Raw genomic sequence first — 18,936 nt, 5'->3', positions numbered from 1 at the left:
TTTACTGTACACACATCCTGTTTGGTGACAATAACAGTCTTAAATCCATAAAGTCGCTATGTTTGTGTTGTTAATGTATCATCAGCTGACTGTGTTGGCCTGTGTTGGTTTTGATAAGCAGTTCAAACAACGCTAATAATAGTATTCCCATTATGCAACAAGAGCGTTGAAGGGAAAAAAAACAAAAAATGGGGAAAAACATTCTCCTTTAGTTCCCCTGTCTTACTGTGCAATGCCTTTAGCTGCAGTGTGGATCGTTAGCATGCAGCTATGGATCTTCCTTTCTCATTATTACAGCTATCTGCCATCAGCGTATTAGTCTTTCATGAATCAACTTGACTGCTATGACATTGTGTAAATGAAACTGAACGGAAACAAGGAAATTTAGAGTGAGAGAAGAAAGAAAGACGGAGGACAAACTTGAGATTTTTTTTTTGGAGGAGAGGAGCAGAGGAACATGGTACAACGATGGCCCTAGGAGAGACAGATGAACCGATATAGGAACTGAGAAAGAGATGACAGAGCTGAAGGGAGAATGCTGAAGAGAGAGAGAGAGAGAAATACTGAGATAGAGACTTAGTGCAGAGAAAAGGAAAGGACAGCAGAAACCTCAGGAGAGAGCTGATGCGGATGGTTGAGGAGCCTCAGATAGACAAGGATAAAAAAGCAGAAGGGAGAGGAGGGAAAGTGAGGGAAGATGGAGGGAGAAGATAGATGGTTCTCTGCAGACTTGCGCAGTGTGTTGGGTAATGCTAGGTCACCGGGGGACTAATCTCTACTGATGCTGCAGCGTTGAAGCTGTGGAATGATAATGGCCTGTTTGTGTTTGTGTGTGCGGGGAGGCATGTGCTTGTTTGTGCAGTTTGCATATGCATTTGTGTGAAAAAGATAATACGTTTGCATATGAAGGTGCCACTTTTTGTCTCCTTTTGTCCCCTCCTACAGTCGCACACAAACAAATCCACAAACATACACAAACACATAACCCCTCTCATCAGTGCCTTATGCCCTGTAGGACTGAGTCACTCGTCGGCTGCATAACTGAGAACAATATTCATCTGTTGTGTCTGAGAACACTATTCAACTGTTTCCGTGTCTCTTCCTGCAGCCTGGCTTATGGGTGTGTTTTTTGTTTTGTTTTTATTTTCCATGCGTTTTCTACATCAGCCCTGATTTGGTGTTTTTTGTTTTTTGGGGTTTTTTTTGAGCTACTGGTGCGTGAAAAAACACTTTTCTAGATTGTCAACATGCCAACTCTGCACGCTGAGCTCACGCTCAGGCCTCTAATTTCTCTTCAGTAAGATGACGGTAATGTCTGCTAACACCGCGGTGATTTGTGCATCCCTGTTTCTGCTTCCACAGCCAGGCTGGGTGTGGCATTCCTGATGTGGATGTGTTGTGAATGCTCTCCCCGGTTATCTTGAGACACTCATAGGCACAGTCCCTATGTTGTCATAAGAATACTCTGATTAATGTAAGCTAAAAACATAAACTCAAACACAGAGTGGCCACAACAGAACTTGTTTTAGAGATTGTGACTGATTTAAGACTAAGATAAGTGTGGACAAAGTTGGACTTAAGCTGAAATGATTCGTCCCAGAAAATGTCTCTGTAGTTTGCAAAAATGCTAAAAGCTGACTGGTTCAAGCTTCAAATATGTATGTTTGCAGCTTTTCTGTCAGTCTTTATTGTCCTGCACAGGAAAGCATCCACTGTCACACACCACCCTGAAACTGGTGCCCCACTTCTTTGACTCAAGTCAGACCGGTATGCTAATGTCCTGACATTCAAATTAATCAAAGTATTTTTGGTCTTGTCCGGTGTTATTTGGAGGCTTAATTGACAGTGGAGATCTTCAGGGTGTTCAGGGAGTATTTTAAGTAACGGGTTTGTGTTAATGGTCATAGATGGAGGGGTGCTAATGCACAGCCGCTGTTGCATTTCTGATCTGTATGTGAGATGTTGTGTGTGTGTTTATTAAATAGATTCATACATACTATGTTATGGTATGTGTGTGCATTCATGCCTATATGCCTACACACTCCAAATTCAAATGGTCATTGCAAAGGAGCCTTCGCAGGTGGGTGTGACAGGCCCATGTGACTTCTGCTGGAATTTAAGGCTGGGTTCGTCTTGTCTCCCCCAAAGAGCGGGAGCTGCTGTGTTCTCCGTCCCTTCATCCCTCTTTCTTACCCTATGGAGTTAAGCTCGAGCCTGACCAGTAAGAAGAAATGGGGTCTGGCTTTGTGTGCACTCCGCCTGCGCCACAGGGCCCTCCGAAACAGGTAGAGGGGAAAGAAGCGAGAGAGAAATAGAGAAATAAAACTATGTAAGGGGTGCTGGATTGAGAAGGCTAATAGGCAGGGTTCAGCTTGGGGTATAAGGTCTTGTTTTCAACTGGTGAAGACTTTTAGACTACAGTGTGTGTGTTGTCTTTGCATTTTATTTAATGGGGTGTCTCACATTTCCTCTTCTGCAAGACTCATGTTGTTACGGAGCAAAGAATAAGCAAGGGAAGGTGGCAAAGGGGGACTGAACTGACAGGACTAACAGGCTAAATAATGATTTTTATCTCTTACATAGTGGTCCAGTTATGCAAAAGGTTTTGGGTTCGACCTGCTAGGCTCCTCTTTGTTACTGATGGATGTTGTGGGGTGCAGCCTAAAAGGAGTAACTACAGACACTAGTCAGGACAGAATAAAATTAGCCTATTCCAACTTGTGTTTTTCAGGTTAAAAAAAAATGTTTTACTTTTTTTGGTAGAAATTGGTCTATGCATTTATTAAGTCAAGACTAAACATTGAATCTTTTAAGTATTTTTAATTTAGAGCTTCAACAAGTTGTACCAATAGACCTCAAAAGTCAGAGTTCTCTTTCTGTCTCTGTTTTATAGCATTGCAAGCAACATTACTGGGTTTTGGACTCTTGTTCAGACAAGACAAGACATTTGAAGGCGTCATCTTGAACTGTTCGAAAATGTGTTGAGGATTAACAATTAATTAACAATTCTGTGTGGGAACATTTTCTTCAGAAAGGCAAAAAAGTCAAACGTAAATCCTTTGATGCTACTCTTCGGTTCAACTCGCCCTAGGCTGTACCACAATAAGAACAAGCATTCGGCTAGTTCGGTACCTCCGGCTCGAGTTGTGTCATCAAGAGCTACTGTGGCTAAACACATTAAAAAACACATTGAGGAAAAGAAGGATAAGCTAAAAATCAAGTTAGCCAGGGCAGACAAGCTAGCTGTGACCACGGGCTGCCAGACAGCTCTCGACATCACAGCTACCTGTCACTGCAACAGTGTTGACTGGATCAGATCAGATCAGTGCAGTCCAGCGTGCTTCTTTAACCAGAGCTGGAACAGATTTAAAACAAAATGTGGAAATAGGCCTGGCTATGCAAGATTTGTTTGTTCCTCACTCGCAGCCTCTCTAGCTGACAGCCTCGCCAAGAAGCTGAGTAGTGCAGCGCGCCAAAGCTCATCGAGTCGACGGAGCACCACATTAAAAGGAAAAGCACCTACTTCGCAGATTTGCTTTTTTTCCCTGAAAAATTAACCTGTTTGTTACTGCTTTATTGGGTGTTGGGTTATTGAAAGCCAAATTAACCAGACGGTCTTGGTCCATGTATAACTCAGTATTTGTTTGTTGGTTGCTCAAAATTAAAGTATGAAAAGCCAAACAAAAGGAAAGCTGTCTATTGAGTGTATTATGAGGGTGGTTTTCACATTGATCGTATCAAAGGATTTCCTCTGTGAGTTTCTTCTCAGGATGAGATTGTTTTGAGTTGAAGATAACCAGTTCTGCCATTCTCATGTTAATGTTTTTCAAGCATTGAAAGCTTTTCTTGTTTTTCTTTTGAAGTTGCTGTTCACACATGTGACCAAAGCTGTGCCTCGTGGCCTCGTGGTTTGCATCCAGACAAATTATCTTCCCATTTGCATTCCTGCAGTTGAAAGCAAAGCAAACAGGCGTTGTTCGCTTATTGCAATTCTGGGGAACAATCGTATTGAGATATATAGATAGATAGGTAGATCTCATTAATGATGACTTTTTCTTTGGTTGGCAGTGACTAATAGAAATGACTCAGAGCCTGCTTTAGAAAACTAATAACGTTATGTTGCTTTTCAGGAGCATTATTATTACCTACCTCGGGCTTTCGGGGCCTTTGCTGTCAGTGAAGCCCCTTGGGAGTGGTGAGCAGGCTGCAGCAACAGTTATAGCTAATTATTAACAGTCTCAAACCAGGAATTACATGATTTCTCTGTCTTGCTCTGGCTTGTAATTTTCATCTCAGCAAGGTATTTGCAGGGTTTTAATTACTGCAGGCCATTTGTGGAGCATAGTCAATATAGAGTCAAGGCATTTATTAATACACAGGATTTTATGTTGCTGCAAGTAAAGCAGTCATTTAGGAAACTAATTAATATAAAAAGATGTATGAAGACTCGTGATTGTGACAGTAGAGGACTTGGTAGCTTACTGTAGATTTGCAGGAAAAGAGAAGCTCCATTTTCACCATTTTCCCTGGCCAGTCTACCAGCATTTTACCAATGTTTTTGCGATGCTGATTATATTAGTCTGTATTTTTTCTTAAATTGGCATTGATTTTAAGAAAATCCAAAAGATAACAGGACAGCTGACACAATCATAGAAATCACTTGTGTCTAAACAGAGTAGACCCGTTTCACCACAGACGCTTGGACTTGTCGCAACACAAAATGCACAGTTTATATTAAAGGCCCAACAGTGATCAATAATCAACCTCACTTACTGTTGATAAAGACCTCATCTTGTCCATGTCAGATGGTCAATAATAAAAGAGATTTGACTGGATCATCACAGGCTTTTTACTGTGCTTGTACAATCGCTGTATATCTGTGTGTGCCTACAGCTTGCTCTAATTTCTACATACGTGCACATGGCTTCTTGTGATGCTTTCGCTTGCTGTAAGTGAGTGTGGGTGGATGTAACCTCCACAATAACAGGCTTTGTCGCTGGCTGACGTCATTGGAATGTATAAATACTGAATGCAATGAATGACTGCACTATAGAGAGAGAAAGGAGTGCGGAATGTAAAGTGCACTGCACAATGAAAGATACAGCAGATATCCGTCGGCTCAGTGTGTAAGAAAGGGTGTCAGATGTTTCTGTATTGAGCAGAATAAACCGTGGGCCACAGACTAATGGCTTTTTGTGCAACAGAGCACAGGACACACATATGACACACACAAAAACACATGGTTTCCTTGGATGTGTGCATGTGTTTTGGGATGTTGGTTTGTATGTGATAGATAACGAGATGTACTTGTCCTGCTGGGTCTGCACCACAGCCTTGTCACTTGACTTCCACTGCCTCAAGGCGCTTTGTGTGTGTGTGTTTTCTGAACACACGCACACATATGCCACCCCACCAGCCATGTAGTGCAGTGCTCCTGTTTTCCGATGCAAATTTTATTCCAAGTCAACCGGTTTTATCACAAGGGTTTTCCATGCAGTCACAGATGGGTGGCTGCCTCCTGCGAGTTTATTTTAGCGCACCAACATCTCTATATTTGTGTGTGCTGTAGGGGATTGTATGGATTTAGTTCATTAGTGTTTGTTACCTGTCATCTTTAAGCATGTTTGCATTTGTGCTGCTGGGTCTACATGTATGCTATGCTATGGTATGTGTGCTGTAGAGTTCAGTCGGTGCAGTGTAGCGTGTGGCCTTGTATCCATCGGCTGCCTGTTGGGAATTACAGCGGGAGTCGATTCATCCTCTATAGATTGGTGTGACCTGAGCCCTGCGGCGCAAAGAGTATTTATGTTTTTCTCTGTCTATTAATTAGAAGCTATAGTATCAAGCTTGAACACAGAGAGCTGCACGAAATCCTGCAGCTGCATTGTAATTGTTGTTACTTTTCAGATTGTTGCCGTTTAGCTGATGCTTTTATCCAGAGTGACATGCAGTGAGGGGGGTCCCGCTTCATTGTCATGTGTAACGACATCTCAGCAGGACGCATGTCTATTGATGAGACGCATATTCATCAGTGCATTCATTAAGTTGGTTTGTGTATATTTTATATTTTCTCAGAGCTAACTGTGGAGCACCTTTGTGGTGAAGCTTCTTTATTGATCCCCGTGAAGGAAACTGAGTCGATATGGTAACTCAGGGAGCAAGAGGTAGATGAAAAAGGCAATCTTAACATGAAGAATAACTAGGAAATTCAAATATGTGAATACATGAAAAATAAATCAAATTTTGTGCAACTGTAGCTGCAAAAGGGCTGTACAATGAATAAGTAAGACTTATTATACGATAATCCGGTAATGATAACAACTTATCTCTTGGTTTGCAAGATTCCATCATCTCTGCCGCCTTTTAGCTACAGATGTAGACTCACTGGGAAAATCGACCTGCGAGCCCGTCGGTCTTGCTACAGGTGCAAGTTGATCTCATTACACCTTTTAATTAATCTCTCTGTAGGACTGCTGTGCTCCTCTGCTTTGTTCTCGCTCATGCATCTGGTGACAGAGGAGTCATCAGCGCACACTTGAGTGTAGCAGCAGATCCGCAGCACATTCCAAACATACAGCACACGGCATTCCAGCACGACTTCACTGTGCTCATTTTGTGGCGTACCTGCATTGTTGGGAGTTACTTGGCCTCTCTAGGCGACAGTAAGATCCGTGCAGCACAACATAATGGAAATGCAGATTGTAGAGACTTACCGACTTAGCAGAGCCCCCCCATGTTCCTTTCCCTTCACTTCTTTCGTGCTCCCTGAGGTCAGTGGTCTTTAGTCACTGAGAGCTATGGGACGTTACTTCTTTGAAACCACGTTAACACAGGAGTGTCAGGCTTACGGTCGTCACATTCTCACATGTGACAATATTGTTGCAATATCTTGAGAACATTTGAAAAACAAAATAATGGTGTCAGTCAAGTTCATGTTCAACTTTGTTTATGTTATGCTTTGGGTCTTTCTTGGTAAAAAATTTGCACTCAAAATGAAAACATTCAGAGGTTTTATTTTGCAGCGGGTAGCAACCAGCATCAAGGTGCTTTACCAAAGTCTATTATGACAAAGTGAAAATGGAAAGAAATGATTTGAGGTGCAGGATTATTTACACAATATTGTCGTATTACTAACACAACATCACACTATACATGACAGGCTTGAGGCTATCGGAGGGGAGAGACACTCAGTCAAACTCATCATCTGAGCTACGTACCCGATAAAACATGAAGTCTGATCAATTGCCTCACGTCGTGTCACTTGTTGGGTGGGGCTGAAGACTACAAGCTTGAAAGTAAAAAATAATCTGGCTGGGTGGAGTTAGAAAGAACCGAGTTTGCCAGATCTCTATGCTGTAGGCTTATGGCTTGAGGTTACTTTAGGCGCTGCTCATATAACACACCTGAATCTTTGACTGTTGGCATGTCTGGGCTTCTTGTCTTTTTGCTTCACCTTGGTGGTTCGTTCATGGTGTTAATCTGGTGAAAATCCTACTAAAACCCAAACAGAAATTCATGCAGCAGCTATACATTTCACATTCTTGGTGTATACTGTCTTGCACCTCATGATAATGTATTGAACCGATGGCTGGTAGCATGAAACAGGATCCTGCAGAACCATAATGCGCAGCTAGAGGTTATGTGGGGGCAGAGCAGCCAGTGACGGTAGGCTGCATCCTGAAAATAGCGGTGAGATCTCAGTTCTCCACACAGACTCTGGGGGAGAGAAGAGAATGAGTCAGCGGTCCTGCCGACACGGGCCAAGATGGAGAGACGGAGAGAATGAAAGATTAACGATGAATCAATCAGAGGTGGAGACACCACCGTTGGAATGGTTAAACAGAGATGAAGGACTCCTGCGCTCTGAAACCCACGCCTTAACACTGACAGTGGAGGACGATGCTCCTGTTGCTAAGGAATACCTGTTAACCTTGTTGATAATTTTTTTTATGAGGAAAACTTTGCCGCTCACAATAGTCTTTTCTTTATCTCATCAGAAATATAACGTTTTCTTATTTGGAGGACGAGGCTGATACAAAGTCAAAAGGTCAAAAGGGCATTTTTTTCACTGATGCTTTTAAGAAAAATAAATTTTTTACTTTTCTTATTTTTCAGCCTTGGTAGATGTGAAACAGAGTGAGCCTCATATTCCTACTGCTCTGGCTTTAAAACCTGAAGCAGACTGTGCCACAGTCATCCACAGTTGTTAGAAAATACCATTAAAAGACAGAAGTGAGCTACATGTTTTTTCATCCAAACAACAATGGGTGCTGCGGTTTATTTGATTCCACATACGCCATCCTAAGTGCTGTAAATACTCACTATGAGAACCAGATCATGGCTGAAAATAGTCCCTATTTAAACACTTTGTGTTTACATAAAATTATTTAGCCTTTAAGAATGAAAGTGTTCAGCATATTCACGGCCCTTTTTGTTAAAAAAGTTACGTCTTAGGTAGGAATGAGGCAAGGAAGTCAGAAGTTATTTTTGGGGATTTGTTGACCTTAACAAAAATATACAATATTGTGTTTTAAAAACTGGAAATATTGACTGTTGATTTCAATAGGGACACTTGGGTTATATATGATGGTAGGGCAGCTTTGCTTGATGCTGCACTTTTGAGGCCAATGTCAGTTTTTGGGAGTTTAAAAAAATCTGATAATAGTACTTTTTTTAAAAAAAATTAACAGATAGTGGATCTATTAGATATTTTGCAATGTTTAAATCTCTTTGTCATTGTTCTCTGGTGGACAAGCTATGCAACAGTGAGTGTTTTAAATTGCCCACACTGTCCACAGCCCATCAACCAGAGCTCCATGCACAGTTAACAGTCACGATGACAGCAGATTCTTGTCATTGTTGACACTCAGCTGTATTTATACCAACATTAATGCGGGAGAAATTTGAGAAGAAATCTACAAGTTGTTTTACCTCTACACTGTTGCCCTGCCCCATCAAGTCAGCATTTTACAACAGCAAAGCTGTTCAGGCATGAGTACCCACTTTGGTATGATGAGGAATTTACTGTTAGGAAAATTGCTTTTTATGACTGGTGAAGAATCCGGCCTTCAGTGGCGTCTCAGTTTTCACCTCCTCCCCGTGGATTCCGTCAAATTAAATCGTTTTACACCTGTTTTCTTGTTCAGTGTTCTCCCCGTCCCTCCAGCACAACACGCCATTTCCACTGCAGTGATGATGAGACTGCATGACAGGACTGGTTTTTCGGGGGTGACTGATGGAGCTTGGACGTTGCTCTGTGCTGACTACAGCAACGAGACAGACCTTTCAGAGCAGGCTCGCTTGATCTAATCATATCATACTGTACGTGAATAATTGCACATGGGAAGAAAAAAATCATCTTTATATATTCCTCTGCATGCTGAATTGTACTCATGTAAATCATGCAGGATCCAGGATGCAGTAAAATTTGCCGGTCTGTTGAAAATCTAACACTGAAGCTACAGATGCCATTGCTGGGTGTGACAGTTGAGAGGCTCACACTGTAAATGGGCAGCGTGTGTGTTCAGATCTGTGCGCATCAAACTTAAACTTGGCTTAGGTTGTAAGAGGCGGTCTGGGCATGTCCACACACATGACGAGATATTGAAGGCGCATTCTGAAGTTATTTACTCCCACAGTACAACGATAGAGACTGAGAAAGTCCTGTCTCAACCTGAGCTCTACGATCACATGTACTAGAATGGCGCTGTCAGCTTCAAAATTGTGTTTTACAAATATAGTTTGTGCCTGGGGATTTCCATTAAAATATGGATTTAATGTCATGTTTTAAAAAGGCGTCTCTGCAAAAGTGATGCTTTTGGAAGCTCAGCAGCACAAGCACGCACATACACACACACACACACACACACACACACACACACACACACACACACACACACACACACAGCTCCTTTTTATATGACCATAAAAATACTAGAACACGCAGGACTTTCTTCTTCAGGACTTGCTTCTCCCATACTGGCCCCAAGGCAGGGTGATCATACACATAAACAAACACACTCTTGTCAAGCTGAACCATTTAAGTGTTTATCCTGACAATCATACAGCTGGTTGAGTAAACCAACCTCAGAAGTGCTGGTTCATTTTGTTCTTTTAGCGGCTAGACAGGTGACCGCTATGGCTGCAATGAAGAAAATGACGAGATGTGGTCGTCAACCTTTGTGGCACAGCATCAACAAAGATAAACGGGGCCAGGCTCAGGAATACCTAATACTGTAAGCTTACACCTGTTGCTTTTGGTCTTTCTATAAAGAAAGACTTGTTTGAATGATGTGGTGGCAAACATTCAATCCATCCATATCAAGACACTGTTAATTATTAAACATCCAAAAAAATCTAACACACATAATACAAGATCACGTATACAAATGCAAAAGCAAAAACATCACTTATTGCAGTATTGTTGTATATCAGAAATAAATAATGATGAGGGCTAAAAGTGTCATATTTACTGTACACAGATGAGGTTGAACTCCACTCTTTGGTTGAACCGATGCAAACTGATGCTCCTGGAGTGTAAATTAGCGCCAACGAGTGACTGATTGAAAGAAATTGATTTCTTTAACCAGAGGAGGGAACCAATCATAGCTGATTGGTTCGCCTGAAACCCTGCGTCTGGATGAGACACATCAGGCTCTAATGTAGTGGAGACGCATTCACATCAGTATCAGATGATCAGAGCAACTGCACAGAGCGGCAAAGCCCCTAGAGGGCTCCAGGTCAGGACTCTCACTCTGCGGGCTGATGATTTCCTCATGTGCCTAAATGTAACTAAAGCGCTGTTTTGTGTTACGCAAGTTCTTGAATGGCTTTGTGGCAGGGTGACTTAAGGGTAAGCTTTGTGTGTCAGCTATTGGATGAGAAACACAAGGGTGTGACAGGGCGCCGGTGTGTGACGAGCCGCTTGCGTGGCACATTTTAAAATCACTAGTTTTGTTTATTATAGTTGTACCTGCTGTGACAGATTAAAAACCTGATTTGAAATTCTAAAGGAAAGGTAACAAATCAGTTGTTTTTGTAGAGGCCATTAAACAAGGACACGGTGTTAAGAGATGCAGTGTTACAGTTTCAGCAGTGCAGTCCTGGTCTAGCAGGTTTTCTGTAGACTTTGGCAGCCATCAAAAGCCCGTGAGGGCTGAAATAATTCAGTATTTGGAAGACAGTCTATATCAGTAAGTTACTCTCTGGATCATGCTGTGTTTTGCATCTGATTAAAAGAATGTGACATCTCACCTTTTATTGCATAAAGGTGCATACAACAACATCCATCCGTCCATTTTCTATACCGCTTATCCGTCAGGATCGCAGGGTGGCTGGAGCCTATCCCCAGAGAGGCGGGGTACACCCTGGACTGGTCGCCAGTCAATTGCAGGGCTGACACACAAAGACAAACAACCACACACTCACATACTAACACCTAGGGGCAATGTAGAGTAGCCATGTTTTTGGTATTGTGGGAGGAAGCCGGAGTACCTGGAGAAAACCCACGCAGGCACAGGGAGAACATGCAAACTCCACATAGAAGGGCCCAGACCGGGATTCGAATGTGGAACCCTCTTGCTATGTTGCGACAGCACTAACCACTGCACCACCGTGCTGCCCGCATAACAACAGATAAAAAAACAACAAAAACAAAACCAATTACTAATTCCAGAAATGCAGTTTAAAGGTAACGACCTTAGTTCACTGCTGCGTTTTGGTGTTCAAAGATGAGCTTGCTGTCAACCTCCTGTTTGTTGCTGCTTGTGTTTTCCACTTGCTCAGCACTGATGCTGTCTCCTCCTCCTCCACCTGTTTTTCAGTGTAATTTAAGGTAGAATGATGTACAGTATGTCTCAGTGTGGATCGATCTGTGTTGATAAAAACACACGCCCACATGCGTTAGGTTGTACAAAGGTTTTGTGAGGCAAATCTGCCTGCGCCGCACTTTGTTTTGCTTGTCTTCTTGCATGATTGTGTCCACTCTTTTGTTTGTCTTTCTGTCTTTCTCTTCCGCCTCTTCCTCTGCCCGCTGCCTTTGGTTTTTCTCTGCTTTTATTCAGGCTGGTCTCTCTGCCCGTCAGCCTTCCCTCTTTCTGTCTTTCTGCCTCTCTCTATTTTTCAGTCTCTGCTTGTGTTTTGTCTGTCTCTCAGTATGCTGTCCATGTCTTCTTTTTTCTGTATGTCTCTTACCTGTCTCTCTCTATATCATTCTCTCTCTGTTGTTTCTGTCTGATGTTTTCCTTTCATATTTCTGTCCTTCTCTCTGTCTACGTGTTTCTGTTTATACAGGTCTTTTCTTTCTGTATCTAACCTCCTTTTTTTTTCCTTTCTCTGCCCACCTTTCTGATTCTGATTCCTCCTCCGCTTTGTCTCTCTCTCATCTTCTGTTTTTTTTCTTCTTTTTTTTGTTGTCTGTTCACCTACACATTTCATCTTTATTCTGTCCCCATCCGTCCTCCTCCTCCTTCTGTCCTGTCCTGTCCCGTCCAGCCCGTGGCGTGTTGCTACCTCTGTGTCCACAGAGTCATGTGAGGCTAAGTGTTTGTACGGCCAATGGCAAGATGAGCTGTATAAAAGCACTAAGCTAATAGACATGATGTATCACTCCGTACGTGACTGCTTTGGTAAAGAAGCAGCATCCTACTGCAAGGACACAGTCCTGTGTGTGTGTGTGTGTGTGTGTGTGTGTGTGTGTGAGAGAGAGTTGTAAAATAGCTATGAAATCTCAATGCCAAGTTATCTTCTGTCCTTCTCTGCTGCATCGGAACAACCATTGCTGTTGTTTGTGTGTGTGTGTGTGTTTGCATTTGTGTGTGTTTTGGCCTTGCCACCATGTTAACACTTTGCGTCCTGGATAACCCCCCCCCCCCCCTTTCCCTTTTGCTCTGCAGTTGCCATGGCAACGCACCAAGAGGCTCCATCATGTGTCTGCGTCTGCGACCGCTCACAATCGCTGGCTTTGTGTGTTTATGTGTCGATACACTTTCTGTCTTAATTTAGCTTTTGATCATGTTGCTGGTGCTGGGAGACGTTGTGTTTGTCGAGCTCCGTCAGACTCCGTCAGGCTGTCATTGAAACAGCGAGCGTTGGTCTGAAGGTGACAATTCGACTGAGCCACGATAAAGAAATGTTTGATTGATTGATAAGGTCAGCCATTTTCTGAGTACTGACAAATGTGAGGTGTATTCTCGCCTCGGAGCGCATCACAAACATTTCAGACTTGTGACAGAAACACAATGAAAAGTGGAAATGTTCCTCAATCAAAGTAAGTTCTCCATTCCTAATACATGTTGACAAACTTGGTACTTCCTGCACACTGGGTACTCTAGGTGCAGCACACACTGATGGGGGTTAGTGTTCAGTACTCTAAAGCAGGGGTTTCCCAAAGTTTTTTTTTTATTTTTCTTGTGAAATGAATGCTCAGCTTGCATATGCCTATAGGTTAAGGTCAGCCTGAGTTATTTTTGTCCAGTTGCATTTCAATCATTTTCAGAGGCTGGAAAAATTCCAACAAAACTCCAGCAGTTTCCAAGAAATAAAGGGAGCGATTAGACGAGCATCTGAAAAAATAAATGTGATTTTGCATGAGTGTTTTTTTCTGACCTCTCAGACTGAGCTTGCAACCCCTTGGACAGTCCTGACCTTCAGGTTGGGAACTACTGCAGTGAAGGACCCATGAATACTAATCAGCAGTGAGCTAATTAGACCAAAACAGATTTTATGCATGAGATCTGGTGGGACTACCAGGGAGTATTAACATATCTGAAAAACACCATAGTTTCCAGTGTCCTGACATGAGTAGCACGTCAGCATGTTGGTCGTAGATGTTTGGTGGGATCGGCCCAAAACAGAAACGTTGCAGCCAGGCTTGTTCCACAAATAGCCTTGTGTGCCACAGCAACACCCTAAAGCAACACGCACAATCCCCTGGCTGATCAATCATTGTAAGTCGCCCTGGATGAGAGTGCCAGCTAAACGTTTGAAAAGTGGCGAGCAGGCCTGGAGAAAGAGGCAGCCTGTGCTCTGCAGCCTCTTTTATGTCTTCCTTCTCATGGGCTCAGTTCCATTTTAGGCAGGCATAAGGAAGTGGAGCAAGGACTGACCAGGGACATGAACCCTGAAAAGCTAACTTTGTCTGATCAACTTATCTGCCATTATTGGCCATTATGTATCGTTATTTCAATGTCGTTAATAAATTTCAAGGAGACCTCCAACAGGAGCACTTATTGCTTTTACATATAGGATGTTTTTCCTGTTTTGGCTGGTGTCCATTTTTTCTGCTGATTCATATCTGAGGTGATGGGTGGGTGTTGGTTCAAATTTTGTGTCTGAGCTCCAAACAGCATAAGCTCAGCGTCAACCATGGACTGGGCTCTAATTCAGTTTTATTGTTTATGATAATAGTCTGTTTAATTGCATATAGCACATTTATCATATTTAGATTAGTATATAATTCTGATCTTCAATGAAAACAAGTTGAATCTTCTTAGTAGAAGGCACTTGCCATTCACCAAAAAGTTCTGCACCAACTTCAGTCTAATAGATATTTATTGTATGTTCTGCTAGTGGGCTCCTACGGAAAATGCTTGAAATAACATAACTGAACAGGGCTTTATTGGTGTGCAGCGAACCGGACCAGAACCTAACTATTATGTTCCCGTGCTGATAAATCTGATGATTTTATTGTTCACTTTGTTTATTGTTTTGATGACCTCCATTGTTTTGGACGTTCTGCCGATTGAACATGAGCTTCTGTAGTTGCCACCTTAATCTTTATTTGCTCAGTATTGATAGCAGCTGCAGTTCTTCTTTTATTTAATCCTAACACAGACGTGCAACACCTCAATTCTCATTCTCTCTCTCTCTCTCTGCACTAAAGACCTGCCTGACACAGTGTGTTCAGAACAGCAAATATAAAAGCATTCATGAACTGAGAACTGGATGAATCACTGTTGAGTGAAGGCGTTCAGCCACAGTAATTATTTTGATATTAGTCATCTGCACTTAAAGTTCAGTCTACAGTTGCACTTGCTGTGATTCAGAGGTAGGGGAAGTGAAATGATCAGGCCAGGAGGTGGGTTTCCAGTGACAAATTTACCTTGCAGGTTACCTAATTTCCATCCTGCTGTTGTGTTTACAGGCCTGAGACCCAGCAGAAAGCTCCGGTGACTGCCCCTCCTCCCCCGCCGCCCCCTCCGCCTCCCCCTGAGCCAGCAGGGGCCCCGGAGCCGGAGGAGGAGATCCTGGGCTCCGACGATGAGGAGCAGGAGGATCCCGCAGACTACTGCAAAGGTCAGACAGACCTGCACGCCCCGAAGTCATCTGTCCCAGTCATTTACTTCCACTGTCTACATCTGTCGCACAGAGATCAGCAGCGAGCTCCTCTCTCCCTCTCTGCTTCTGTCTGTAACTCCTCTCCTCTTTCCTCCCTCCTTCCTGACATGATTTGCAGCAGTGTCGCTCTAGCCATCAGTGTGACACGCATGATAGTTGTGACTCCAGCGTTTCAAGGTTGTTAGGTTGTTGCCAGAGAGGAGCGGCAGCCTCGTGTCCTGCAGTGGCTCAGGATGCAAAAGGCTGTGCCAAGAGGTTCATTTTCATTACACAGCTTTGTATCACCTACTCTGTAAACACTGTAGAACATTACACACATCATTCAGCATCTGTAGTGAATTTTATTTGGCTGTTATCATTCAAAACGCACAGTGATGTCTTGATTTTTATGCTGTCTTACGTCACGACGTTTCAGATGGCTCGTGTCTCATCTTAGAGGAAAACTCTTGATTTCTATGAGGTTGTTTTAGACGATACACAAAAAAACTCCCTAAACCCAGATGAAAGAAAAGAGAAAAGATCACATCTGTGTTATGTGTGTTGGTTGCTTTTCATTGGCTTTCTGCTAAAAACAAGTGATTATCCTCATGAAGCGCATTGTAATCCTGTAGGGAGACATGCATAAATATTATTATTGTTATCACTGACTGTAGTAGTATTTGTAGTATTCTGTGTACATACTGTGGCCTGCCCACCCGTCTTGTGTGTCTGTGCTATCTTATTGAGAACACATTTTATACAAGTTAATGTTCAATAAAATACACCTACAGCAAATGTAACCCTGGCAGGCGAGACTTTACTCTTTCCATCTGGTCGAGTCGTTGTAGAAAAAACAAAGAGGATTTTGATTTTTCAACATATTCATCTCCAGGTTGAAGCATTACAAACAGTTACTGAATATTTTTTTGTGTGTCACCTCTTAACAAGCGCTGCTTTTTTTTCTCCATGATTGTTGTTCTCAAAGCCCTTTGGTTACGGTCACGGTGCTGGTCGAGTGTACGATCATAAAGTCTGAGTTACTCTGAGTGCTATTGAAGCGAATTTACAGAAGCACATATGTGATTAAAATGCATATTTTTCTTGCCTATTTTTGATTTTTTTTGTTTGACTGCTCTGTTTTGTATGCGCTCCTGTTACTAAATAAGCAACTGTTGTCACAGTGAAATTGTTTTCTTAAAACAGTACACAGGACAAAAAAATCACAAAGCTTTGTGCTTGTGAATAATGTTTAGTGTGTTCAACTTTAAGTTGAGTGAAAATGGCTGGATGGAATTTTTTTTTTATTTTTTATTCTTCAGGACAGTAAAAAACGCTGTCAGCTTGTGAAACACACCCTAAGTTCAGTTTAGGATAAAGTACATTCTTGTCTGGGATTGTAACTTAAGTTTCTCTGTTCTTTTTTTTTCTTTTTTTGGTCTGAGAAACAGTCCAAATTTATCACTGATTCAGTTTACAGTCTTAGAAGACTAAGAAAAGCAATAAATCTTTTTGTTGCTCTTTTTTAGCAGCAGCATTTTATAATCTGCATAGCAAGCAGATGTTTTCAAACTACCACTCACATTATTAATTGATAGTAGATCATTTGTTCAGTTTGCTTTAACGAAACATTCACTCATATTCACAGCTGTCTTTGGTCGTTTGTTGTTCGTCGCAGCTTTGCAAGACGCGGCCTCCCACTGTCAATGATTGTGCCGTTCTTCTGCACTCCTTTCCCTTTTCCTTTTCCTTTTATACCTGTCTCATTTTCTGACCTCCCTCTCCCTCTGCTGCTCTCCCTGCACTTCTTACTCACTAATGGATTTCATGTTGTGGCCTGGTTATCACTAATAGTTGCCCGTAACCTTCATCTCTCTCTCTCTCTCTCTCTCTCTCTCTCTCTCTCTCTCTCTCCTCGTCTCTCTCAGGAGGGTACCATCCGGTGAAGATCGGGGATTTGTTCAATGGGAGGTACCATGTGATCAGGAAGTTGGGGTGGGGCCACTTCTCCACCGTATGGCTATGCTGGGACATACAGTGAGTCACACACACACACACACACACACACACACAGTATAGGCTCATGCATATAGACTTGGCACATATAAGCACATGCGTGTCATGAAAAAAATCCCCGCACACACACAACACGATCACACACATACACACAAAGGCTCCTCTTGCAGTCCTTCACTTCACCTTGCTCTCTCTCACACACACTCACACACACACACACCTGCTGACAGGATCTGGCACGCCACCATGACAGTGTTTGCAATCAAAACCAGCCTGCGCTGACACCAAAGCCGTCTATTTCCACTATGATGTTGTTTCTGTGTTCACGTGGCAACCGGGATGGATGGATGACAGTATCGTTAACCCGGTTTCACCTTTCACTGACTCACACACACGCGCACACACACACACACACACGCAAACTCATTAACTCGCATCACTGGTGTTAATTACACTAATGGTGGTTGTAAAACTGGTGAGCACGCTGCCCAGCCAGTCACCAGCCACCAGCTTCTCCAGCCTCTAGGCCACGGCTGCCCCCAATCAGCAGCTCACCTCGGCTTCACTGAAGTAGGCTTCAGCTGTTTTGTTTAGCCGTCCGGCCCAGAACTTTACTGGTTTGCTCTCTGTCATAGCGCTGTCTTCAGCCACAGCGGGCGGGTTTTTTTCACTGAAAAAACGCATAAAAGCCCACTGCACACTACCTGCTCAGCACCGAACAGCAGACAGACACAGTTAACCTCAACATGGTGGAGTGTTTAAAAGCCAAAGAGTCAGATTTCATCCCTGAGGAGTCGGGAAGAACAGAACTAAAAGAGAGATTCGCTCTGTAACTGCTGGATTTGTCAATAAGCAGTTGCTATAAAGTCAAGTGACCTTAAAAAGTGATGATATGTCAATGTTGTTGTTTCCACCACCCCAAAGTGGACAAAAAGTCAGTTATTGCAGGTTTTCATGGTTTTGGTAGATTTAGATTTTGTGTTCCATATACTTTTTATGCATTGTTGTTATTGTGCCATAATGGTTATCATGGTTGCCAGATCATTTCAGCACTAGTTGTACTTAATGTTCGACCTATTACTGTATAAGAACAAAATCCTGCGCTTGTAGATAAAAAGTCTTCTCATTTATCAGTGAGCGCCAGAGTTTGGTCTGTTTTGATTCCTGAACACAATACATTGTTCACGTTTTAGATTAGAGCAGTGATTGCTGCTAGTTCATTTATTTATTTATTTTTACTGTCTAGACACATCAGATCACGCAGATGCAGAGCCAGTGTTATAATGAGACCGAAAGAAACACAGAAGCACAGCAGGGGGGACGCACTGAACTTTAGCGCTTGATCGTTTCAGCCAGTTGTGCCTGATTTGCATTTAATCCAGTTTCTTCATCATTAAAAAATTCGGTGTTTTAGCTATCAGTTACATTCACTGAGTCACCGAGTGCATTGCTGATTCACCACTGACTGACTCAAAATGATTTAAACATGCACAAACCTAAAAATAATGATGGTATTTGAATGTCACCACTTAGTTGTTTTCCGTTGTTTTCTCTTGTGCTGTAGATATTCACGTATTGCAGAGGTGTCCACCACACTCATTTATTTAT

The 18,936-nt window shown here is 42.5% G+C and overlaps 1 protein-coding gene across 1 annotated transcript in view; it reads left to right on the top strand.

Moving 5' to 3' along the window:
- Positions 1 to 18,936, top strand: part of srpk2 (SRSF protein kinase 2) — a 59,444-nt gene that overhangs the window by 24,769 nt on the left and 15,739 nt on the right. Inside the window, exons 3-4 of the mRNA XM_046393972.1 lie at positions 15,143 to 15,294; positions 17,241 to 17,349. Coding sequence (XP_046249928.1) covers positions 15,143 to 15,294; positions 17,241 to 17,349 — 261 coding nt within the window. The remainder of the gene's footprint in view (positions 1 to 15,142; positions 15,295 to 17,240; positions 17,350 to 18,936) is intronic.

Source organism: Scatophagus argus, chromosome 7 (assembly GCF_020382885.2).
Source record: "Scatophagus argus isolate fScaArg1 chromosome 7, fScaArg1.pri, whole genome shotgun sequence".
Classification (NCBI taxonomy): Eukaryota; Metazoa; Chordata; class Actinopteri; family Scatophagidae; genus Scatophagus; species Scatophagus argus.
Note: the sequence above shows the minus strand (reverse complement) of the source record. Positions and strands in the feature narration are given on the sequence as shown.